The following is a 27,079-nucleotide window of genomic DNA, read 5'->3' on the forward strand; positions in this document are numbered from 1 at the left end:
TAAAATCTGAAAACTGTGGAGTATGGGTAATCTTGCTATAAATTGTAATAAAAATTACCCCTGTAGACTCTATATTCTGACCATTACGTTCATGGATACTGCTACTTTGTACATAAAGTTTTATGAAATAAATCGACCAATTCTGCTGCCCCTACCAGACACCAGGCTGTTTTGACTGAAAATCTGATAGGTGCGCTCAGAGCGTTTTCTAACACATAAAGCACTTACAGTGAACTTTAAATAGGAAGAAAAATGCCATATATGTGCTTCGTATAATATGGGCCCCTCACTACAAGAAAGACATTGAGGTGCTGGAGCGGATCTAGAAAAGGGCAGCAAAGCTGGTGAAGGGTGTGGAGAGTACGTCTGATGAGGAACGGCTGTGGGAACTTGGGGTGTTTGTCTGGAGTCTGTAGGAAAGGAGGCTTAGGGGGGACCTGATGGCTCCCCCCAGCTACCTGAAATGTGGTTGTAGTGAGGTGAGGACTGTCTGCTCTCCCAAGTAACAAGCGACAGGACAAGAGGTAACAGCCTCAAGCTGCACCAGGGCAGGTTTAGATTAGGTATTAGGAAAACTTTCTTCACAGAGAGGGTGCTCAGGCATTGGAACAGGCTGCCCAGGGAAGTGGTGGAATCACTATCCCTGGAAGTGTTCAAAACCCATGTAGATGAGGCCCTCAGTGACATAGTTTAGTGGTGGTCTTGGGAGTCCTGGAGTAATGGTTGGACTTGATCTTAAAGGTCTTTTCCAGCCTAGTCGAGTCTATGATTCTATGATTCTGTTATTCTATGACCAGCTTAGCAGGAGAAAATAATGAGTATTGTCATTCAAATGCATTTGCTAGGTCCGTAAAGCCAGGATTTGGTTTCCTAAGACACATTAAGTAAACCTGAGTATAACATTTAATCTTCGAGGGTATCCTTTCAAACAGCTCATGTACATCTGCATCTGGAAGTGTTTCTTCCACTGGTAGAAACACACAGTGGTGTCTGTAGTGTTCTCTGTTGGCGTTCTCCTGGAGGTGGGTGGGCTCAGCACATCTGAAGGCACCTATCTCCCTTTGCTGGCTGTATGGGAGGGCTGGAATGGTTCCATTTGCAATACAGATACCTGAAAACAGGAGGCAATAGTCTCTTCTCTCCCCTCCTGTGTCATCCAGCTCCTAAGGTCCAAGGCTCTGAGAGAGGATGAGGGCTGATGGAAACATACTGTTAGGCGCTGGTGGGTCATGGAGTCATTGCAAGGGCAGATTATTATCATTATTAGGTTCCAACTACCTCTTTCACAGTGTTTCTGATGCTGGCATATTAATAGAATACTGTGCTAAAGCATGAGTGCTGTATAATTTTCTTAACCATATTTTCCAATACCATCCTTCTCAGGAGTTGGCAGAAATGTTGCTTTGTTATTTGAGTCCTTCGTGCTCGGCAGACACAGGCACATACGTGTGTAACAGGAGTACTAATGAAATTCTTGTAAATGTTAACTTTGGGGTGTGGAGTAGTATTTGATTTCCATTCCTAAAAGAGGTAAGTACAAGGCAACCATTGCTTACAGCTAGAGATAATCTTTTACCTGCTGTATGCCAGCATGCACGGGAAGCAGTTAGAGAGGAGGGTCTAAGTCAAACGTGGCAACAGCAAACATGAGTGTTTTGGCTACATCACATTTCTGCATTGCTTAAATTTCCATCACAATAAAAACCTGTGGCTATGTTTGTGACAGCAAACACATCACCCTGGTGTGGATCAGAAGTAGCAAGGCCAGAATGGCCTCCCCACCATGCAGGCTAGCACAGCTCTTGGTGTTACTGTCCCCGCTGCAGACATCTGTAACCCTGCTTGTGGCTAGCAAGTCTAGTGGGTCGATGTCAAGGCTGCTTGGAAATCTCATCACAAGCAATTATGTTGAACAGCAGGTTAAATATTAGGCATCCTTCAGAGAAAGCAGGGTGAGGAACTTAATATAAGAAACAAAAGCAAACAGACTCTGAATTTGGAAATCTTTTCAAAAAGCAATAGATTTTTAATTATTTTAAGAGAGCAGCTAAGTGTGATTTAGTTTGTATTATGATGTGGTGTATCAGCAGGCCTACGTTTATGTATGTTTACAAAGTTACTGCAGAGAAGTTAATTTAATGCAGAAAACTGAGGTTTTAAGACAAAGTGAGCCAAAGGCTTCAATATTTCAGGATGCTGCTTTCATACCAGCAAGCATCATCTTGTAATGAGTCATTTCAGCATTAGTTAATACTACGTGGCTTAGCTATAACGAGGCAAAATTCCTGATGATTACTTAGTTTTCTCCTGCTCTTAAATATTTCATTAATCTTTAACCCAAGGGGCTTGTATGTGCCTTTAAATCAAAGATAGTGTATAGATGTGAAACTGCTTCTAGTGGATCTTCATGAGCCTACTGATGGGATGAGTTTTCATTGCTTTCACTCTCAGGAAATTTGGCAGGAGGAAATAAATCAGGTTGTGGCAACTGAAATCTGCCAGTGCTGATAGAAGTTTGCTAGTGTACAGCCCATTTCGTGCCAAGAAGAACACAGATTCAGGCCACCTACAGGCATCCAGCTGCAGGATTTCTGATGGCACTTGGCCTTGCCTGACCAGATCAGAATACTTGGGCTGCATATCCCTAAATAATCACTGGAAGGAAGCAAAGCAGTTAGAACATATTTACGTGGAGCCTGAATATGATAGGCAAAGGACAGCATTTACCCAACAGCTAGTAACACCAGCATGTATGTGAGAAGTGAGAGGAGGCATGCTGAGTTCTTGTCAGCCTGGAGAGATTGAAATCCATAGTCCCCCCTTCCCAAGAGGTGCCCGAATGTGGACAGGAGCACCTGTTTAGAGAGAGAAGGAGAAAAAATACCCTTGTGGCCTGGCCCTATGCTCATATTTTTTCTCTGGGAATGTTGGAGGCTGCGTTCTGTTCTGAGGGGTTTGTTTGCTGGCACGCTGGATCCTTCCTGGAGATTGTGCTTCCATGATATGGCTAATACCATGTCAAAACCAACACAGCCTTGTGCCAGAAAGCACAGATTCAATCAGTGCTTGTTAGAAAGTTGCTGTGCAAGTTTAAATCTGTTCCAGCATTGTAGAAGGGCTTATTTTGTCCTGAGAAACAGGATCGGGTATTGTCTGGCCTCTACAGCCAGCATGAATTTTAAAGCCAAAAACTATTTAGTTCAACAGAAGTAGAAGCAAGCTTGTATCTTACCCGAATCTGATTTTTTTCTACAGGCAACTGACAGTTGGCAGATACAACATTAATGATTGTAGTTCTGGAGTATTTATAGGCTAGTATGTGCCTTATGTGAGACCCATTTGCACATCTGTCCTTAAAACAAGTGCAGAAAGTGAATTCACTTTCACTGCCCAAAGGGAAACTCCTTTTTCATAGGGTTTGGCAAAGGGGCCATTGAGAAGTGATTGCATGTATGAATGTGCATCAAGAGCAATTCTCTGTACTTTCTTTAGCAAAAGGGACATTGTTTCTTGAGGCTAAGAAGGATGAAGAGCGACGTGGCTGCCTGCAGCCTTCAGCACTTGCAGACATTCTTAAATACTCCCCTGGCTCACCAGTCCTTTCAGCACTGAGTGCTGACAGCTTGCTTCTGTAGCTCCTGTGCGCTCTTTCAATGACACCTTTGTCCCACAAAAGCAGGCTCTGACTTGTTTGGTTTTGCTTGCCTTGCCTTAGCCTCATTCACACTCCACGAAACCACCAGGTAGCTCTGCTGGACAAATCTTGCCTTTCAAGAGGAGTAGCAAGAGCAAGAAACCGAGTTCGTTTTCAGTGCCTGAGCTTTACTAATGAAACGTGTTTGCCTGTGATAGGGAGAACTCAGTTCACTGACCCATTTTTGTGGTCCTAAGTTCAAGGAAAAGCTTGGTTGTCAGAACAAAGTACAACATGAAGGGAGGTTAGAATGCACTGGCATGTGTCGTGGGCTCTCCTCCACCTTGCTTGCCAGTTGCATTCAATTACTCACTTGTCCTCCACCTTTTTCATCTCATTTGCTGAATTATCTCTTGCCTGCATCTCTTCATTCTTTACCGTTTGATGTTCGTTAGGCCAGTAATTACTTTTAATTCAGTGTTTATGAACTGCGGCTTGTATTTATAAACCTTGGTGCCACCAGTTCCACAGTTGTTCATAGATGTCCGAAAGTCAAAGCTGTTGACATAAGTAGGAGTCATGAACTCCGAATGTATAAAAATCCTGTACTGAAGTTTGCACACTGTGGTGACTGTGAGGAGGAGATATCTGATAGGCTTTCAGCCAGTTGGTTATTAACATGTCTCATTTGGGGGAGGAGAATAGCTGTAAAGGATGTTTTTCTCTGTGGCAGCTGCAGCCATGCTGATGGGAAAACAGGGCAGTGTACGCCAGCTAGCAGTGGTGAAATTCAGCTTCCTGGTTAGTCACCTTGGCTCGGTAGCACCTTGGCCACCCAAGTCTGCAAGCTGAGAAGGGGTCATGAATGGAGAGGGAGACACAAAAGCATGCGTATGTGGGCCGACATTAAAAAAAAAGGGAAATAATCCCTGGTGTCTTTATCTGATTTGTCACCTTTAGTTAGGTTCACTGCAAAAGTACATCAAAAAATGTCCTTGAGTTGCCTGCCTTTGAACTTGCCCACATTCCCATTCCTCACCTTTTGTTCTCACCATGCTCATGTCTCGCAACACCTCATGATGTTTTCAAATGTTGGCATCTGGTGGGGCAAACCATGCACAGTGGGTTAAATTATCGCTAGGTGCAAAAGCACAACTCCATTGGCAACTTCACGTCTGTATTAGGAGAAGACAGAGTAGGATCTACCTTGGTGAGCAGAAAAAAAGAGATGGCAATTGAGAGTTTTCATCCTAGCACATTCCTCTGGTAATCTAAAACCAACACCAAATATTATAGGAGTTTAAATAGTATCTTAAGAGGTGGCAATCTGCAATAATAATGAATCAGTGTGTCTTAATAATGAATCAATGTATCTTGCAAGGAACAAAATTATGTGAGATTTTTCATATACATTTGTACCATCTCCATGTAGATGTATTCATGTTTAAGTGATCAAAATTGATTTATAACTGTGTTACAGTCTAAATTATGTAGCAGTGTTTGTGATTTCAAGTTAGGCTTGGGTTTAAATGTGGAAAATGTTTCTGAGCTACCTGCTTAACACTTGCACTGTAGTGCAAGTCAGATTAAGGCACAGTTAACACAAAGTATTGCTTACATAGGGTTTTTATTACCATTTTATTTACGAACATTAGCTTTCACAAAAGCATCATGTATAGCAGCATTTAAATAATGGGCAGGTACGAACATGTAACTTTGTGTAATGAGATTCACTTTTAAGAAAACTGAAGACGTAATGAAATAAATAACAATCATCTCATACTTAAAGTTGCTTTTAAGAAGGAATATTAGGGAACAAGACAGAAGTAGCACTTTTTTTCTGCATAGCTTTTAGGGGCTAAATCAGCTGACTGGGTGGTTCAGTTGAATCGAATACTAGATTATTCCTAATGCTCAGGTACGCATAAAATACCACCATGTGCAAGTTCTGATTTTAAGAAGCACAGTCAGAATGGTGCTTATTCTGCCTAAAACAATTAAGTGTTTTGAACAATATCTAAGTTGCTGTACGTTTGTCTCATGCAGGTCATTATTCATTGTTAATACTCTTTGCTTTGATAAGCAAAAGTTGTTTTCTTCACTATATATGAAGGAATGATAAGCAGCCCAAATGTAGCCAGCATTACTGAGGCACCTAAGCTGTGTTAGTAGAAAGCAAATAGAAGACGTACTGCGCATCTGTAAAGGCACTGTGCTTCCGGAAGGAGCTGTTCCATCAGCTTACTGAACGTATTTTAATAATATTTTGTTTATGAGGTGCTTTCATGTAAAAAAAATATAAAATACAGCTGAAGGGCATTTATAATCACTCACTGTTCTTTTCCTCAGAGGTGATTCACAGCTAGGACATAAATTAAGACCAACCTTCCCTTGAGTCATCACGCGTTTGGGAGTGCTTTCTTTTCAAGAGCCCAGCTATCCATCAGTGCTGCTGTTACAGCTGTGCAGCTCCTGGAGTATCTGGAGTCCTCCCGTTTTCCAGTGTGACGCCATCTCTTTTCTAGAGTTAGTGAGCACAGTAACATGAGAAACTTGGCAAAGCAGGAACTTTACTGTGACTTTTGGCACTGCTCTTGAGCTGCAGGCTTGCTGAACTGTTCGTGATCTCTAAAGGGAGCCTGAGATACCTTGATAACTGTTATCCAGGGCTGTGGTTAGGCAGAGTTGAGTAGCAATGACAGCTACCTGTCTTGAGAAGCATGTTGCAAGACCTAGAAAATGTCCATCTCTGAGACTGCAATAGCTGGGAGCGCAAGCTAACAAACTGCAAGAGTTAGCTCTTTAAATAAGCTTTCTTGGATTCCTGTTCCACCTGACCAAACAAAATAAGCACATTTTAAAACAAATCTCCTTGTCTCTCGTTCCCCTTCCCGTGCCTCCCTTGCAGGGCCAGGCAGCTCTCCAGTTTTGCTCTCTACTCCAGCTGCTTTCAGTATCAATCAGCACTTACGAATCCTATGTGGTATTTCATGAGGAGCGAGGAATGTCTCTTTCTCTGTGTCACCTCTAAAGCTTGTCTCTAGGTCTGTCCCATGACACCAACAACCCCCAGTTCCTCTCGGGACTGTCCCAGGTCACACATGTGAACCATAGTCCCCAGGGTAAGAGGGAAGGCAGGTAGCCCGCTTTTCTGCTCTCCTTTCCTTTCCTGTCTCTTTCTGGCACAAAACATCATTCTGATGGGTTGATCTTGACTGGCTGCCAGATGCCCACCCAGATGCTCTCACATTCCCCCTCTTCAACAGGACAGAGGGAGAAAATGAGGTGGAAGAGCTCATGGGGCCAAGATAGAGACAGTGGGATCACTTACCAATCCCCATCACAGGCAAAATGAACTCATCATGGGGAAAACTAATTTATTGCTAATTAAAAATAGATTAGGATGGTGAGAACTAGAGCCTGCAACCCCCTGTTTTCCTGGGCTCAACTTCACTCCTTCACTCCCAGCTCCTCTACCTCCCCTTTCCAGGGCACTGCAGAGAGATGGGGAATGGAGGTTGGAGTCAGTCCAAGCAGCTCCTCTTTGCCACTCCTTCCACCTCACACTTTTTCCGTGCTTGACTGTGGGCCCCCATGGCTGCAGTTCCCATCAGAACAGCCTGATCTGCTGTGCTCTCTCCATAGGCTGCGGGGGAATCTCTGCTCCACTGTGGAGCACCTCATCCCTCCTTGGTGTCTGCGGGGCTGTTTCTCACTTTCTTCCTCACTCTGCCTCTGTGGCATTTTTTTTGCCCTTTCTTAAATATATTTTTCCCTGAGGCACCACCACCTTGTCTGCAGGGCTCAGCCATGCCCTGCAGTGGGTTGGTTGTAGCTGGTAAGAACTGGCTGTGTCCAGCATGGAGCAGCCCTGGTCTCTCCTCATAGAGACCCCTGCCAGCACCACTGCCATACGCTATGGGTACTGTAAGCTGTGGATGGACAAAGCAATCCTGCAGTTCCCAGTCTTCAGGTGTTCATAAGACCTGAGTCTGTGCGACTTCTTAAAAGCAATCTGTGAAAGCCTAGCTGACATCAGTCACCTGAAAGTTGTTAGTGAGGTGCAGTGGTTTTGCAACATGTGATTGTGGAGGGAAGGCTCCTTCAGAGGCTGACGCTGGTGTTGAATTGAGTCAGAAATCAGGACAACTGGGGTGGTTTTTTGAGTTGAGTAGGGCGACATGGGTCCCAGCCTGGTGTCTCATGATGGGCACTCAGAATGAAACACCGCTCATGAAGTTTTGCTGCAGTTTTTACTCCCAAGTGTCCTGTGTCGTACAAAGCAGATGTAGCCCTTTCCCTTCACTTTCTGAAGACAGGCAGAGTAAGTAACTTGAGGGTAAAATGAGTTTTTGATGGGTGTTACATGTGCAGTTTTATTTCAGGTCTGCCATGTGTATTGGTGTAGCCTGTTCACATGCCTGCATGCTGCTGGAGATGCTGTGGCACCCTGAGGTGACTTTGCCATTTTGTCACTTGATTTTGGGAAGTTCAGTGCAAGCGGTGCCGCCCGGCCCAAGCAAGTGGATGTGTTGTGTGCCCTGATGTTGTTCTGGGACGAGATTAATTTCAGCACGCTCATATTAATCCATTATATGTCTCTTTCCAGCACAAATGGACCCCCGAGGCCTATCTCCCAGACAAATTAAAAGTGACAGTGATGATGACGACCTGCCAAATGTGACCTTAGATAGCGTTAATGAAACTGGATCTACAGCGCTCTCCATAGCCAGAGCAGTACAAGAGTAAGTATCGCATTCCCAGAGCAAGATGAGTGTTGCCAAGGTGTTCCTAGGCTGAAGGAGGCTCCGGCACGGCAGGGGTGTCCCCCCATCTGTGGGTCAGCATACCTGCCAGCATCTCTTCTGTGTATCTTTGCTCCCTTTAGGAAGAGATGGTTGTATCTCTTGTCTCTCTCTGATTTTCTTTTCCTTTCTTTCTGTGTGCCCTCATTTTTAGGTAAAGTTTCATAATGAAATTGTTACTTCCCCTTTATTTACTTGCAGAGCTTTCAGTGTTTTTATGTCCTCTTCAAAGGGAGTCCGAGTCAGGCTTTCACTCAAAAACACATGAATTCTTTTCCTGACTGAAAGCAGCATCAAGGAGTTCATTCTAGTTGCTGTCAATTAGGAACTACCTACATTTCTCCTGAAGGACAGTGTCACTGAAAGGAAATTAGTGAGGGACTTTGAACAGTTTATCCATTGCTATTATTTTTCTGTGTACTTTTACTCACTGGACAGACAAATAAGTTCTTAATTTAATGTCTGCATTGCTTGTTTAGGAAAAAAAGGAGCAGTTCATCATGAACATTAGCAATTCTGTAGATGCATGAGCTTGCTCAGTCACTGTAGCAGCTGGAAAGGAACCAACTGTGAGGTAAATAAGTATTAATATCCCCATTTTATAGGTGAGGAAAATGAGGTTATGCGTAAAGGTCACCCTGTAGGTCTGAAGCAGAGCTGGAAATAGAACTAGAGCCTCCAGGCACTGAAGCCTGTGCTAGAGCCACAGAGCACATTACTTTATCTGAGAGGTTCAAAATACGGACATTTTGGACATTATTAAATAAGAAGGGATATAGTAAAGGCCGTTAGACATTGTTATTATATAATTTATTATAAATGAATTTTTGATGTCTTAATGTGGTATCTAAAAAGTAATTATATTTTGCTTTGCTTTCCTGGCCATCAGTAGCCAAAAGTGCTGAAGTTTACAAGCTGTGTTTGAGGAGGAACTACTTTTTTTGTATTTTCACCAGACATCTACTAATTCAGCTTTTAGTCAAGCACAGTAACTGTGATCCTCAAACCTATGTATTCCCCTGAGGCAGAGAAAGAGGTTTCTATGGGCAAGGCAGGTCATTGGCTTTCCTTGTAATTGACGTGCTCCCCTTCTGGGTGAAGGTGATGAAGGGAAGGTTTCTTTACCAGTGACACTAGTGCTTGATAGACGGACCTCACACGTATTTTGAATTTGCTAGTTACAGCACAAGGTCCTGAAGTGCTAAGTATTTTTTTTTTTGTTTATAGCACACATAATAAGCAACAACCCATTGTGATTTTGCACTAAATAGTTCTGTCTAATTAATGAGAAAAGGAAGCATGGGGCACTAGCAAGTGCTTCCACTGTACAACTGTTAGGCAGGTACTGTTCTCCGTGATTGATATTACTTGAACACTTAGAGAGTTGTTCAAACCATGAAAAGCATTTTAGATTTTCCACAATGCATTCCACAGTTTGTGAAGGTAAATGTGTTGGAATATTACTTGGCTGGCTCCGGAGTTTAAGAATTAAACAACTTAATAATATAAGATCAACTCATCCTTGTTATGGGTTTTATTTAAACAGTAATCTGTTAGTTTATTTCAAAAGCCCCATTAGGAAAATCTAATTTGACTGTGATCTGCAATTTGTCTTCTTCTTGACTTCATTCTCAGTCACAGACACCACACATACAGCTGCTGAGCTGAAAAGAGACATTAGCACATTATACCAACTTTACTCAATCCATTTCTTTTGTGGTCTATAATACAGTGCCCCACAGGTAGACCCTCTTCTGAATTTGGGTATCTAGCACATACCTTAATATTAGACATCTAGCAAAGCAGTCCACTGAAAATAAAAGTCTGCATTCTACGTACCCTTGCTGCAGAGAGGAAAGTGCCTTTGAAGCCTTCCAAAGGGAGATCCTGTGTGCTCAATTTTAGCATCTAAACTTAGCAGACAGGAATTTCCTCTGAGGATGTGGAAAGGCACCTACTGTTCTGTACTGGGCAGTGTAGGGGCATGCATAGAAAGACTGCTTCAGTAGGCAGTAGAGAGTAGGTCTAGGCTAAGTACTGAAATGAGGCAGGCTGGACCTCAGAGTCCAGAATACTGTCCCACAGAGTGTGTTCTTTCTTAAGTGAGCTTATAAGCTCTTCCTTGTGAACAGTTATGCAGCTACTAACAAAAATAACTTATTGCATATACTGGCTCAGAGGTAGAGCATGGTACCTCCAAAGGGATAGCAGCATCCTTTCCTTCAGTTGCAGTTGTGTAATCTTGTCTTCGTTAAAAAAAATGCCAAGCCCAATTTGCAGATGCTGGTGGCGAGTGCAAGATAGCAGTTGACCTTCTCCTGGTTGTTTTTCAGACATGTTTTAAATTATCCTGCATAAGGTTTATAAATATGTATATATGTATGTATATATATTTGCCTATTGTTGCCTGTTTTCAAAGAGCAGAAAAGGATTTCAAATACCCTGTGGGGGACTGGTTTGGTGAGGCTCCTGACTTCCCTATGCACTATCTGTGGGGTTCAGGATTCATCTTGCTTAGTTAGACATCTGCAACGTAGGTGTCTCATCCAAGCTAGTTATCTTGCCTCCCTGCATATGGACCAGATAGCAGGTGGCGTGTCCAGGCGATAATTCATTTGACCTATCCTAGCTGTCTAATTTAGGGAGGGAGAGAAGCACTCAAGCCCATGAGCTCCCGTTCCTCTCCATTAACTGCAGACAGTGCAGACAGCTGCCTGGGACACATGTGTCAGCACTGCAGATCTCTGGTGTGAGGTGAGGGTACAGCAACCCACGGCACCTGACTGGGGGAGTCAGCATGCCAGAAGCTGGGAGTGACAGGGTGATACTGAATGCTCCACATCTTCCCTTGGATCTAAATCTGCCAGGTGGGGTTAGCAATACCAAGGTTTTAACCACGAGCTGAAGGAAATTAACTTACCGGTGTTTGGGGAGGAACTGTTGTTTCAATACAGCCATTTTTAAGCTTGCTGCCTTGGAAATTATCCTTATGTGGCTGGGTCACAGGGCAGTTTGGAACGCCTGTATGACAGCTTTGCTTTTCACATCCTCTAAAAGTGGAAGGCGTCCCCTATGTTGCTGCTCTGTTTCAGGTCCACTAAAGTCTTACAAGAAAAAAATCCTTACCAATAAAAATTGTAACAATCAGACACTAAGAGCCACATGTTTGGCATTAGTTTTTATTCACATAAACAGAATGTAATTGCTTGCATATTTGTAAAATGACCCAAGTATGACTATTTTTTCTCAGAGAAATTGCCTTCTTGCTGCTAGCTTTATATTGGCTGAGCTTCCAGACTTCTCAGTAGTTCTTTTGGAATGACTTCATAGTCCTTCCTCAGCAAACCCAATCAATAATGTAAAGTTATAGATAAACAAAGTCGTTATTTCAAGCAGGGTACTTTGATGAAATTTCTTTATGTGGCAGTGCCGCTTTATGGCAGTTGCTGTGCCTTACCATAATATAGACTAAGAATAATTTATTAATCTCAGATAATATGCTCTGGCTGATAATAAATGTTGCAGCAATATGTAGATTTCAGTGGGCTTTGCATTGTAAGCAGCATTTCATCCTTTTTGTAGCGTGTTTTACAAACTCGATTTGACGTGTAGCTCTCTAACAAAGAGCAGATTTGCCTCTATGCCTGACACTACGAATGCTTATTGCACAGCAAGTATGGCATCATATATTCAGGGTCAAATCTCAGACATGCTCTAGAAATCTTTATGAAGCCAAGAGAAGAAAGGGTATTAGTTAAGCCCTAGAAGACCGGTAAAATTTTTTAAAGGCCTCTCTCAGAGGCAGCATGCTGTTTCCTCAGCCTTGCAGCCATTCCATCCCTAGGCAGCCCTGATAAAGTGGGGCTTGGGAGCCATCTCCATGGTACATAGTAAGGAAACCCTGAACAGGACAGTCATCTTCTTTCCCTACACATCTGTGCAGTAAAGTACATTATTTTACAGCATGCAGCTCTCTCTCCCTGAACACACAAGGTAAGATTTCCTGCTTTCAGAGGCTGAGGTCAGAAGTGGGAGAGGCAGAGGGTGATTTTTAGCCTGAACTCTTGGTCAGTATATTGGTGAAAATCCAAAGAGCCAGAAATTCCTCCTTCTTTCTATAGGTTTTTTCCTCCTTAGAGGTTGTAGGCTGAGGGAGCTCCTTTGCCAAAACCATCTTTTTCTTTTCAAATAACGTCAAGGAGTAGATGGACCGTGCATATAAACTGTGCATATAAACAAGAAGCTTAAGGTAGCTTCTTGTTTTTCTGGGATTACAGAGAAAGAGGAAATCCTGAATACTTATAGTTACAGCTGCAGTTAATTCATAGAAATGTGATTTGTCATTTGGATGTGACTGTGGTGACCTTTAGCATGAACTCTTCTTTGCAGAGCTGGGTGCCGCTGAGTGCTTGCATGAAAATGAGATTAGGGGCTTTGACACTACCCCCATTCTCTTTGGTTACGCCTTGCAACTGATATATTGATGCTAATGTGATCATGTTACTTTATTTTTAAATTCTGCTGGCTTTCTAGAATAGAATGGTTTGCACTATTGCAATGCAGTGGAAGATAGTTGTAGTGAGAAAGAATTTCCTCAGCAGACCGGCAGCATAGCCACGGTACCACTGTAGTCTTAAATAGGTATGTATTTTTGAAGTCTTGATATTTTCTCCTTAGATCAATTTTTTTCTCCCTCTTCTTTCTTCAGTGTAAATCAGCTTTCGTGGTTGATTTTTATCTCTTCTGAGGTTTATAACTGCGTTCTCATCAACCATTCATTTTCTACATTGATATTTTCTGTTTTCCTGCTTCAGCTGCAATCATCCCAATTAGTTATGATAAATATTATAAATACGATAAATAATCTCCAATTATTATGATAAAGTGTCAAATTACATTCATTTTACTGTTTGCACATCTGTATTCAACATGTTTCTGTGATACCCTACCTATGGCAGGGGGGCTGGAACTAGATGATCTGGAGGTCCTTTCCAACCCTGACTATTCTATGATTCTATGATTACGGCCGGTGTGCTATTCACTATATGGAACTTTCAGCTCGGTTTTTTCTTCTACTTGCAGACAAAATACTTTGTCGTGAGTCTCCAAGAAATGTAAGTGAGGGTGTTTTGGCAGTACTTGTGTTATCTTTGTTCCTCTCTCCTCTGGTACATCTGCCCTCCATGAGCAAGTACTCATTTTAAGATTGGCACGCCGTTGGATGGGGATTTTACACGTGGAGAACGGACTAGTGCTGGTCCAGAATTTCCCAGTAAAACATTTTTTTTTCACTGGAGAATGCTAATTGATCTCGAGCAAAATTGTGGGAATACATCAGTTTCAATTTTACTTTTCTTGTGAAGATTTCCCAAGTCTGGGATGCATTTTCCCATTGCATCAAGGCTTTAGAACAGAAGATCGCACAGTTGCTGTTAACACTTATGGGGGGAAATTGGACTCCACACTCAGAAAGCAGAACTGCCTTTGGGCTTCCCATCTCCCCACAGGCTGTTACACAGTGTGGCTTCTCAGCTTCCTCCAGAGTCACTCTACAAACTGAACTGAGTCATTAAACATTAATAGAGGGAGGGGTGTGTGCAGGTACATGAGCGAAAGACACTGGTTATGTACATAGAGCCCTGTCAGGCAAGCAGTCATCTGTATTGCAGTTGATGCCCCCACTGTCATCATTTCAGGGATATTTGTGTTCTAGTTTTGTGTTATTTTTTGTCAGCAGTCTCAGATACATATCATGTGGCAGAAAAGGTTTCTGCAGTGAAAAGTGTTGCTGGGTTGGAATTTGGCTGATGACCCAAAGGCGCTATTGAGGTGACAGAGGTGTGCTGTGTCTCAGCTACCTCTGTGCTGTACTGGTGTCCTGGTTTTGGCTGCAACAGTTATTTTTCTCCTTCTTAGTCCAATTTGGACATATCCTTGCAGCAGGGTTCATCTCTCACAATGTAATCTACCTAAAAGCTAGGCTCCAGGGTTCTAGATTTCCCTCAGAGGAGAGATGTGCATACTTCTAGGTCCAGTCATCTCATCAGTTGTGATCATCTACCTTTTGGAGGTGCCTGCCTTCTCCAGTGGTTATTTATAAGGACCCTGGACAAACAGCTTAGGGAGAGTGATGATAAAACTTAACGCTGTTGAAGTTATATATGAGGAACCGCCCTCTGTGCTTTTCTAAGGCCATGCCAGAAGTCTGTGACTCAAGAAGAAACTTAACCAGTACATTCACACTTCGGGTCTGGTAACTACTATAAGTGTGATTTCTCCTACCTACATGCAGTTCAGATAACTTTCTGAAGAAGTACTGACTTCTACAGTTTATTTATATAGCACTGAATAAACTTTCTTCAAGCAAAATTTGCAATCTCAGAATTCTGTGAATGTATATAAAAATGAATGTGCCTAAAGCTGTACGAAGGACTTCTACTGCAAGAGCTTGAAAGCCCTATATACCTTTGGGAATTGGTCTTTAGCACTGCCTCTGAGCCTTTGGTCTTAGTAATCCAAATGAGCTTGTTGTAAAAAGGTTGAATAGCCTGGCAGTTGGGCAGTAAAATCAAAGGATGCCATTCTGTGCATACACACAGATTCTAGGATTTTTGGTATGGAAATCCAATGGTATAAATCCCAGAGCTTTTTGCCAGGGTAACAGATTTCCCATCAGCCAGTGATCATTAGGAACAAGGGCCAGGTGGGCAGCAACTGTAAATCAGAAGCAGCGTCTACAAAGAAATTGACATCACTGCCTGCTTTGAAAGGATGGTATTGCTTAAATGACAGTGTATTAGGAGACAGAGGTAAATTGTTTCCTGAAGAAAGCTAATTTGAAAATAGAAGTGCTTTTAGCTTGGTCTACACAAAATAATATTTTCCTTTCTCCCCTGTAACAGTAAATTACCATGAATGCTGGGTAAATCTAAAGCAAGGACACATTGCCATTAGGATGTCTGGGTTTTTTTCTCTTGAATCTCTCTGAAGTCCTAGGCATTACTCTTCAATACATACTTTACCACACCATTACTAGGAGTAACATTCTCCTAAGAGAAATATTTAAATTATGTGTATAATAAGCTGGAAGAACCAAGGAATCCTGGTTCTGTAAAGTCCAGAGGAGTTTTACCATTAACTTCATTGGGTCTGATGATTAACCCCGAAACTGTAACAGAAGTCTGGATGCTAAAAAGAAAAAAAAAAGTAACTTAACACTTAAGAGTATTTTGGGGACCGATATGGTGCAGCAGGAGAGGCATTTGTAACATGTATGGGTTCATAGATACCTTTGTGTATGTCTCTTTCATTACCTTTATCTGTCACAAGCAAACTTCCAAAGATCTTGTTTCGCAGCATCAGTTCAGTGTCTATATTGAATAGTCTCTTATAATTATCTTTTCACAAAATAGACAAAATTTGTTAATCAATTTAAATTTTAGTCTACGAAGTGCCAATCATTTCCAAGTGGTTATCAAACGTTGCCATTATTGGGATTTTGCATTACTAAACATGTTTACACAAATGTGCTTTGGAATAAAATGCCTCAAAACAATAGTGTATGATTATAATTCATATAGCACTTTTTATCTTTGGAGGGCTTTGCAAACATTAACTAATTAAATTGTTCAGGTCTCTCGTGTGTTCAAATATTATAATTATCTGCAGGTTAGTGACTTGCTTAAGGCCATACAGCAAAACAGAGGATGAGTTGGGATCAGGGACGTCTGCCTTCTAGTCCCATGCTTAATCCACTACAGTGTGTTGCTCCAGAGTGAAGCTTGAGTCATTAATGGTTAGGTACGTGAAATGCATTTTATTGATAGGGAGGCTGGCACTGTAGTTGCTCGAAGAGCATGACACTGAAGAATGAATTATAAATGACATTATGCATTACTGCTACCCAGTTAGCAGTTTGTACATCTATTTGGCATCTGTTTCCCCAGCAATTTGTTATTCACCTTTTTCTGTTTTTTCTTTGTAAATCAGCACAGAAAGCAGGGGCAGAGCTTTGTGCATTAAGAAATTCAGGGCCGTAGCAAATACTCATCAGTGTGGATTAGATAGCAGAACAGTGCCAGAAAAAGGCACAATAAAACTACCTCAGTGAACTGCTACCTTGACTTACTGATAAGAAAAAGAAAGAGCATTGTCCTCTGCTGTCACTTGAACCACAATTACTTCTTTTTTCATTATCTGGATCAGATAAGTTTTTATCTTTCCTTTTCCATAAGGCAGTTCCTGTGATTTTCTGACAGACAAACATGCAGCACAGTTAAATCTTAATAGCAGTGCTCATGTTGTTTTATGGAAAAATATTCCTGAATGTTTAGATCAGTGCATGCAAAACCACAAAAAAGGTTGTGTAGGTCACAGGTACATAGACTGTGCAAAGGAGGGCACTATGAAGAGGGGAGCACCATTCAGTAAGGCGTAATCGGGTGAGCGTGTGAATACAGGAATCTAAAACCATGAGCAAACCATTTTTTTCTGCCATTTTCCTTTCCTCCTGCGCAACGGGAAAAGATTGTGCTGTGTTTTCCCCTTTCTTAGTTCAGCCCTTTTCCACTAGTAGTAACTCCAACTCAATTTAATTTCTCATAGCAAGCTCTTTTTAGACTGGAGATAAAAAGGAGTGAAAGGAATTTCTTGCATGATGGATATGGAAGTGTTTTGTCCTGAGCCTGTGTGCCAAGGAGGTGTTGTTCTCCCTGTGTATGTGACTGAGGACATGAGTGTTACTATTTTGGACACATAAAGGATAATTGGAGCTTAAAGTTACCACACGTATGAAATTCCTCTAGCCAAAATGAAAGGAATTGAAGGCTAAAACAAGGAGTAAAGCAGTGCAATGGCTGAGATAATAGCGTCTAATCCTGAGGTGCATCAGAAGTGATGATAGTCGTAAGTTTCAGAGTCAAGCTGAGCACCTTCGTTGTTTTAGCAGTGACAAACCAAAGATGTGTGAAGAATGAACATGCTTTTATTTATTTACCCTTCTGGGATATACTGAGTTGTGGCAGAACACAGTGGTGCAAGGAAGTACAAAAACTGAGGCAGGCAGAAAATAAGGAAGTGCATCCTAGGAGGCAGCAATGGCCGAAGCACTCTTGCCTTGTGTGTATCACTAAGCTCAGGCAGTGTGGAGCAGGCTGGCAGCTACTGAGGTCAGAGGCTGCCCTAGGAGGTGCTCATTCTAAAGCCTGTCTACAGTATCTGCTGCTGGCAGAAACCTCCAGCCTTGCAAACAGAGCCTGGAAACTGAAATAACCTGGAAATGACCAGAAGCTGCCAGCAGGCATCAAAAGAAATACTTGCATTTGTGTACTTGTTAAGAGGCAGCGGGAGTCTCAGTCTTGTCAGAGTATCTCCCTCAATTATTTGCTTTAAAAATACAATATTTAACATAGGGCTGGAATACTGTGTGATAAATCAGACACACAGTGCTGTCAGAGGTGGCTTCATTTAAAATTCACCAGGTGTTTCTGTTATGACCTGATGGCCATTGCCATTTTTGTGACCTGTTGCTTATCATGGCCAAAGAGTCAAACCATTTGTATGTAAGTTTACAGGAGGAACTGGAATAATGACCAAAATCTCAGGCACAGATTTTCAAAAGCAGAGTAACAGGATAATGTTGTATAATAAATTATTTGCTAAAAACTCTTTACATAGCTGAACAGGCTGAGAGACTTGGGCTTGTTTAGCCTGGAGAAGAGAAGGCTCGAAACCCTAGAGCAGCCTTTCAAAACCTTAAGGGGGCCTACAAGAAATCTGAAGAGGGACTTTATACGAGGGCAGGTAGTGATATGACAAGGGGGAATGGCTTTAAGCTAGAAGAAGGGAGATTTAGATTAGATACTAGGAAAAAAATTCATTACCCTGAGCATGGTGAGACGCTGGCACAGGTTGCTCAGAGAATTCATGGCTGCCCCATCCCTGGCAGTATTAGACGCCAGGTTGCACGGGGCTTTGAGTAGCCTGGTCTGGTGGAAGGTGTCTCTGCATGTGGCAGGGGGGTTGGAACTAGATAACCTTTAAGGCCCCTTCCAACCTATACCAATATATGATTCTATGATTTCTTTTGCACTCAACATTACTGTTTCTGAAGTACTTGCTGTCTGTATCACCACATCATTTCTGAGATTCTTTGCCACTACTAAGGCATAATCAAAATAAAACATGTTTTTCCTCTTGCTTGAGAACTACTAAATACGTGTAGTTCTGTACCAGGTACAGCCTTTTCATCCTTTTCTATGCCATACTGCACGGCATAGTGGTACCGCTATCCCCCTATGCTTGCAGCACATGTGAAATACTACAGGTACCCAGAACCAAGATGAAATGTAACAGCATAGGCACGTGAGATTAATTGCCTGCTCTGGGGGAGGTCTGGTGGAGGCATTGCAAGGTTATAAAATAGGTGATTGGCTCCAGCAGTGTTTCAGAGCACCTATACAAGGCATCAACGCTCCCACAATACAGTCAACAGAGTTAAATGCTCTGAAGTTCAATGGGCAAAGCAACCACCTTCCTTTGCCTGCCAGCCACTTAACTACAACTTATCCCTGCTCTCTGGAGCTTGGGCTTCTGACCTGTAGTTGTTCATTAAAGTACAGTTTGAAGAAAAAGGCTTAAGTTCCCAACTTTCTGTTTGTTCTGAGCTTAACCTATTTCTGCCTGTTCTAAAACCCAGAGCATGTTGTCCTCTTTCTACCAGCCTTCTCTCTGTCTGAAAATGTGATGGCCAGTGGCAGCAGTGGTACAGCCACCCACGTCTGGCATAAAAACCTAGTCGTTAGAGTACTGACTCAGGAAGCCAGATACCTACGTTTGCCAATAACGGAACACAAGGGTAGAATTCAGAAGATACAAAAGATATCCAGGAGTGGTCCTAAAACATCCTTTCCCTCTTAGTTTTCCTCCTACACTTGTGGTTTGGATTGGGAAGTGACTATTACAGGTCCTTTTTATGCTGAATCCATGTTGTTATGTGTGGTTTAGCCATTTTCATAGCACAGACAAGTTTCAAGGCCCAGAGGCAAGGATTGGGTGTTTCTCCCCATGATTTCTAGATGAGAGCAGAGGCCACCGCCATTTGGCTTTCAGGCCATACAGAGAAGAACGTAGGAAGTTTTAGGTGTCTGTGAGGTTGGTTGGAAGATGTCTGTGTGTCTTTTGCTTCAGTGCCTGGATACTGGAGGTTCTAACCAGAGTTTTAGTTGTCCCACTGACAAAAATTTAGCATGCACATACTTATCATCCTCACAAACATTATTTTTGCCTGCCCTATTGCTTAGTTGTTAAAAAGGGACCTTTATGAAAAATGTACAAAATTTAGAGTCATGACTTCTGGGTAATGTGTTGCTGTTTGTATCAACTGTAGGAATAAATATTTTTCTGAATAAGACACAGAGATGATTATAAATGAATTGGCATAGGAGAGAATGGTCAGTGTTATGGTTTCCAGTTGCCATTCATCCATTGCACGTTGGTTTCAGTTGAGGGCTGGTGGGGTCAGGAAGATTTTGTCCCAGTGCCCCCTGATAAGGTACAACTGTGAAATAAAATCTGTATCTAGTGATGCCATGGGATAGGTAGCTGAGACAGGAAGAGTCTACACAGAAAGTCAAAAAAGAGGGTGGAAAAAAGCAGTGTCAGACTCGGATAGAGCTAATAATTTAGACTTCAAAAATTCTTTACATCATTTTGTCATCTTGATAGCAGATTTCTGCCATTATCAGAAATGTAACATTTACCAAATGGCAAAATCAAACAAGCAGTAAAGAAGACTAATATTTACTGTACATTTGAAGCATGTAAGGGGTTTGAAAGATTCAGTGCAAAATCTTGGGAGAAAATGGATTATTTGTAGGTTTCCAAGGGCAAATGGAAAATGCAGTTATATAAATCAAGAGAAGTTGCTTTGAAATTTTCCTTTTCAATTTCAGTAATTGCTGTGCCAAGCTGGCCATTTTAATTGAGCATTATGAAGGACCCCGAATGTTTCCAGTGCAAATGCATTCAACTGCTGGTGTGCTAGAACATTTTTGTGATTCATGTTGTTATTCTAATATTTTTACTAGTTTCTTGGGCTTTGGCCTCAGACTACTTTTTTCATACATTTGAGATCTAAACCACAGAGAAAAGGACTGAAGGGGGTTATTCATGGGTTGGCTTTCTACAGGCATAACTTTTTTGTTTCCCTAATGTGCTGGTGGAACTGTTTCCAAAGCCAGCTGCGTGATGCCTCTTGTTTGAGTACATGCAGCACATCAGAATTTGTCAGTGAAAAGGAGCAGTCCATGTAGTCCAAATCCCAACATAGGAGTTTATACAGGTATGACATCGTATATTTGTGTTGTGCAGTATTCCAAATAATATTCTAGAAGATTATCTATTTTCCCCTGGAGTCTCAGTTTTAAGTAAAAGGCTTGATTTTTCAGTGATGTGTTGGGAATATTATGACTTAAGCAGCAGAATTCTGGGAGTGGACATTCGCTCCAGCCTCTATTTTCTCTTTGTGCGATGTCTGCCTGCTCTAGGTACTCGTTAATGTTTACCTCTTGATCACTGATTATTTTTTAATGAGAAAATATGATCTACCATGATCCAGAATTACCACTACATGACACCTGGGCCCTTAAGCTTTGACGTTGCTCCCATGTAAATTAATGGCAGAGCTCCTGATGACTTGCTTAGCACCAGCTGGGACCTCTGCAGAGCAATTTGAGTTGAAGATGGAGTTTTAAGTGAATGGGAAAATCTGAAAGTCTCCTCCACACTGAGGCTATGTGCATACTTTGCAGTAGGTGTTCCTCAAGCTTGTCTAAGTCCCCTGCAATTGTTTGGGGTAACTTAAAATTCCTAATTGTCTGTGTTCAATTTCCAGAGAGAGCATGTGGGGCTGTGCCAGGTCAGCTGTTAACCCTTTTCGTTTTTTCAACTCCAGGTATGAAGCCTTTTATTGTGTATTATATAATGTTCTGTTTTATTGACAAAGTCTAGTAGCAGTGCTTTTCAGCTTTTTTTTCCCTCTTAATGTCACGGCTGGGGGACATGCGGGCCTAGGCAAGGCGTAATGTTGGTTTGTGTTACTGCTTTTAATATTTTGGGGCTGGGAGGGTGGCGGTGTGCATCATGGGAAAGCTGCAATTTTATTATTATTTTTTTTTTTTTTCAAAATCCAAATGAATACAAAACCAGAATACAAAACCAGAAAAAAAGAAAATATTCTGTTAGATGTTTGATAATGCAGTTAAAAATGCTGAAATTGTCTATTGAAGTTGAGTAACGAAATTAATGTGAATCAACATAGCTGGTTATAATGGGTATTGCCAGTTATGAAACAATCCACCAGCAAAGCTGCGAATGTAGGAAAGAGATCTTTGCAAATGACTTCTTGCTTGTTTTTCAAGGACGCCAAAATCTTAAAACCTTGCTGTGTAATGCCTTAGTAGATGCCCTGCTTTATAGTTTATATACAAATCCAGTGGGGGGGGGGTGACTGGGAGGTTTCAGTGAGAGCCGTGATACCATAAGGTGCTTTGGGTTCACCTCACTTGCCCAGGCAGAAATATTGTATGACAGAAGGGATGTACCAACTCTGATAGGGTTTCTGTTTTTGTTGGCTTTGTTGCTGCTGGGTTATTGGGTTTTAAAATAGTGTGCGATGAAATGTCTGCTCTCAGTGTGCTTGCTTGCTTATTTGTCCTTCCCCCTTCATTTGTTTGTTTTGTGGGCCCCTAAAAAGATTCTGTTGCAGTCGTGTTTGTCGTGTGACAAGTGTATACACATCAACTCACTGCTTTATCTACTCTTAGTAATCCATGGGCCCTCCTGTGTAGACTACAGAAGGAAAAACAGCTTCGCACATTCAGCATAAGAAAATAAATTGCAGAATAAACCTAATTCTTCATATTTATAAGTAAACTTCATAATGAAATTAAGAAGATGGCACGCGTAAGAGCAATTACACTTGCAGATTGCTAATGAGTAGTCGAATACAGAAATCGTTCCTCGAATCTACTCCAATTTGCAGTTAATTGCATTACAACTGATATATTTATATTAAAAATGTGCAGGATCTTATTACTCAAACATTTTCAAAGCAGCAGCAGGCAGCAGCAACTTCTCTGTTAAAGCCAGTACAAAGCTTCTGTGGAAATGAAATAGAGGTTATAAGATTATTTAAAAAAAAAAATAATCCTTAGAATTTTCTTTGATCTGATTGAATTTATTAGTTCAACTTCAGAAATCATAATGAAGAGCCTACTAGTTTCCCAAAATGTTGTATTTCTAGAATAAATTTGTATTTCAGATACTATTTTGAATGCAAGGCTACTTTAGCAAAAATCAGCAATAATCTATATAATCACCAATTCTATTAGCCTCTGTTCTGTAGGAAGCATTTTCAAGAAGGAGGCTTGAAAATGTTGTCAATTTTTTTGCTCTTTTCTTAGCACTGCTCATGAATTTATACATTTAGAGTTTACACATGCCACAACAATGAATCAGAGCTCCTACTAATGAGGCCCCCTGAATAACATTCATGGTTAGATGGAGATGGAGATGGCATAAGTTATCTCATGTACCAGTTCTAAAGCACTAAAAGTTTGTTGGCTCTGACTGGAATGAGATGAGTCTGAAATACAGTATTTTGTTGAGGCCAATAGCTGGTAACAAAACCAGAAACTTGTAGGAGAGGTATAAGGTCTTCTATGGGTTTTTAAAATAAAGGACCAAATTATTCAAGAAATTCACAGCTGTCAAATCTCATTTAGGCCATGAGGATCTGTCTGCAGAGTGAAAGGTGGAAATGAGACAAATAAGATGAATATTTCAGTTAGCGTATCATTTGAAAGTATGAATTCTTATGGTGCACTTAAAACTGCTTGTTCTGCTAGGAATATTCCTCACAGCTGGTCTTGCTTCTTGGAGTATAGCTCTATTGCAGTTTAGGAGCAGTAACTGCTTGTCATAAGTGAATTGTGCTACAATTAAGTACAGCTTAGTGAGTGTCTGTATTTCATTTGAATGAAATTTCATGCCTGCCTAGTTTGGGGTTTTCTTTTTCAATTTGGTGTTACTAAAGTTATCTTTTTCACTAAATTTCAAGAAAATTACTCTTCCATAAAACTATGGTCTAAATTATGGTATTCCAGTTATGAAAGTACAGAAATATTCTTAGATACTTGATTTTTTATTTTTTTTTTTTTTGTGGTAGCAAGGGAACAGAATGGATCATGAAGTCTTGAAGAAACATTATTTGTAGGCTCCTTTTTCTATTGGTCTCATGAAACCTACTAAAAGCTGTAAGTTTTACTCAAAACCGATTCCACACGAATGTTCTGCATCTGCTGACAAATGTGGATGGCCACAAGCTGGGACTGTTGCTGCAATTCATACATGTCTAACTGTTCTTTTCCTGCAAAATGTTGAGTATTTTGTCCGTACTGCTTCCCCTCATACAGAAGTGCGCTGGTCTGCTGTTTCACTGGTGTTATCACATGTGAGTCTCAGATGTTAGTGGGCACAACGTGCCTCTTCTTCCTTGGTGTCTTGCAAACGGTACTGCTTTTGCTTTTGGATAATTTACCACTGTTGTTCTTTTTAACACCTTGTTCCACAGGCTCAGCCAGATGGGAGATGTTTGGCAGCTGGAGATGCCAAATTCTGGAATATAGCTTTCCTGCATTGGCACGTGGGTTCATGGCTGGCTTCTTGGCTTGCACCTCTGCTTGGCTAGCTGTGTAGCTGGCAGCTGTAGCACTGCCTTTGGGGCTGTGTTAGGGTCAAGCTGCTATGGAGTTGGATGACTTTCCAGATCTGAATTACCCTGCTGGACACCATTTTCACCTTAGTTTGCTTTGACTCTGCTATTCAAAGATGGATGTTTGCACTCTTCTATTTTATTCCTGCCATTTGTAAGGCTAACTTGAAGCAGTAGTTCTCGTTTGTCACTACTTCAAAAAGAAAAGAAGCATTGCAGAGTGTACTCTTTCACTTGCTAGGATTCCCATTCAGTTAGCAGGAATGTAAGGCCCAAGTCTGTACTTGCAATTTATCTCTGGGACCAAACTGTAACTACAGAGCACAGGCTTTAAAAAAATATATTTCTTAAGTCTAAACTTCGCTTTCAGCCATGAGTGAATCTGGCCTCTGTCTAACAGAAAAATAACACACATGTAGGGAGACAATCCGCATAATTTTTAAAGAAAAAGGGTAAAGAATAATGATGATGATAATAAATAGAATGTTACTGGTAATAATTGAAAGCACTGCCAGAAGAAGATACTTAATCTTCTCTTTACTTGATGTGGAATGTCCTCATTACATACTTTAGTTTTACCTTAGGTTTTTTGGTTTGTTTTTTAGTTGAGTTGTCTTCTTTTTCTTTCTGTAGATGAGGTGGTGAAAAATTAATACATCTAGGATAGCCAAAGCATTTGAAGTAATTCCCTAATCTACATCTTTTCCTCCATGCAGCTTGGTGCATAAACATTACTTTCAGTGGGAAAACCTGCAAATTCAGGAGGTTACTGAGACTCCAGATACTTACAGTAAAGTACAGATTAGTCATACCTGCTATGACTAATTTTCATTCCCCCACTCAGCTGTAGTGAAAGTACGTTGTGCTACACTGGAGGCACTGGTATCTCTGTGACACTCAGGAAACTTTACTAACACTTGAGCAGATAGATAGCACTTGTGCCTTACTTGGACACAAAGTAGGTTTGTGTCCTGTATGTTAAGATTAATCTTTGCAGGGTGAGGAAAAGCACCTGGATTCCCCCATTGCATGTTTCTAGAGCAATCAAAAAGGAAACCCTACCTGTCTGGTTTAGGTGTATACTCCTCTTCACTAATGGCATAAGGGATGTTAGTGCTTCCATAGGAATACAGCCTTGTTACATTACCTCAGTCATTATGGACTATATAGGAATAGGAAATAAGCAATAGGAAATGAAATATAAGCCATAGGAAATAAAAGCATCTGTTTCACTCGGAGGTAGGCCACATAGCTCTTTCTGGACAATAATGGAGCAGAGATGATTCTATTGAAAAGCAAGCTGGCAGCAACAACAGCAGGATTCCCACTTCTGCAGGAGAGCTTCATTAACTAGCTTGTCAACAGAGAGAGAGACCTAAGGTTTAGGTTCTCAGCCCAGTCATCATGGGGGTGTTATAATCATTGGGATCCTTGGCACAGACCTAATCAGATGAGATACTTGAGGAGCAGTGGAGTCTCTCATCTCACTTTTTGCTGAATATGGGCCGTTGTATAGACAAGAGGGCAGAAGTCATGGGTTGCAAAGGAAAGTGGGTAAGAAGAGGCTGAATCCTACCTGAGCATGAACAAGACTGGGACTGTAGGCTCCATTCTCTGGAGCAGCATTAGGCCAGAATGAAATAGAGCCATCACCATAGCCCTTCTGGAGCTGAGTGTCCAGATTTCTGCCCAACCTTTTAGGTTGGTTGTTCTTACAGTCCTGGTTGCTGAGTAGTTCACTTACATGAACACTCAAGCAGGAAACCACAAGTCCTTATAGCCAGGTTATTCGTGGGGTGATGAAGATGCCGAATCAGTCTGGTGTCTGAGAAGGACCTACAACAGAAGTCTCCCCTCCCCTGGTTGAATTACCTGACTGCAAGGCTGCAATACAACAATTGGCCAGTGTAACCATGGTTGGTACCTAAAGAAGTTCCAGCTTAACAGTGAAGGACCTCATGAGTTTAGGGGCATGCTATGTGGGACTGTTCATGGACAGTGGGTGGGAATGTGGTCATGGACCTAGGAAGGCTTCTGATGCCTGCCTCCCAAATCAGGGTTTCAGCATGCTGGTTTTCACACTTCTCCATATGTATTTCACTTCCTCAACTATATTTTCTCCTTTGAAATGGGTAAGCTATAAGTAATTTTTAATGTAGTAGAATTAGAGATGTTATTCCATTATCTAGAGTATCCCTTTTCCACAATTTCTTCTCTATTATTTCATTTCTTGTCACTTTCTGTATCCCAGTGGCTTTGGAAATCATATATAAGGTAGAGCAAATTATCTTCTTTCTTCTTAAAAAAAAGAAAAAAAAAAAACCAACAAAAAAAACCAACCATGATTGCTGTCCCTTATGCATTCTTTTCAAGCACAGAAACAATGTGCGCTGTTAAAAAATGAAAATAAACAACTGCAAAAATGTTTTTCCTTTCCCTTGCAACTCCAGTACATTCTGTAACCCAGTTACTGTAATTGTTTTTAAACTTTTTCAAACACACACACTGTCAAGAGGTTGCAGTAAAACAAGTGTGTCTCGTAAGACCAATGTGACCGCAAGGCATGAAAAAAGATGACAGAGCAAACAGAAATTCACATGTTTTGTATATCAGCATCTTTTTTTTTTGCCCAGTGGCAGATACTTGGAGAGAGAATCTGTTTACTTCAATGAAAGATTAGCTTAGAGTTTTCTGATTCCCAAGGCAAAAAGAAGGCAGTTTCCAGCTTGCAGGCTATTCAGTGTGTGTGATGAGCTGAAGTCATTTGTGGATTTGTATGTTGCATTTTGGCATGATTAAATGTTTTAAGTCTATTGATTTCACGTTGGGGATTAATGATGCTGAATGAAAGAGCATCAAAGAATAAAA

The 27,079-nt window shown here is 41.3% G+C and overlaps 1 protein-coding gene across 9 annotated transcripts in view; it reads left to right on the forward strand.

Moving 5' to 3' along the window:
* KLF12 (KLF transcription factor 12) overlaps positions 1-27,079 on the forward strand; it is a 253,362-nt gene that overhangs the window by 166,381 nt on the left and 59,902 nt on the right. For 8 of the 9 annotated variants that reach the window (XM_065678112.1, XM_065678111.1, XM_065678118.1 and 5 more), the window contains 2 exons: positions 8,244-8,379; positions 21,332-21,391. In XM_065678112.1, coding sequence (XP_065534184.1) covers positions 8,244-8,379; positions 21,332-21,391 — 196 coding nt within the window. The remainder of the gene's footprint in view (positions 1-8,243; positions 8,380-21,331; positions 21,392-27,079) is intronic. The other variant, XM_065678116.1, reaches the window with a different exon arrangement.

Source organism: Lathamus discolor, chromosome 4, assembly GCF_037157495.1.
Source record: "Lathamus discolor isolate bLatDis1 chromosome 4, bLatDis1.hap1, whole genome shotgun sequence".
Taxonomy (NCBI): Eukaryota; Metazoa; Chordata; class Aves; order Psittaciformes; family Psittacidae; genus Lathamus; species Lathamus discolor.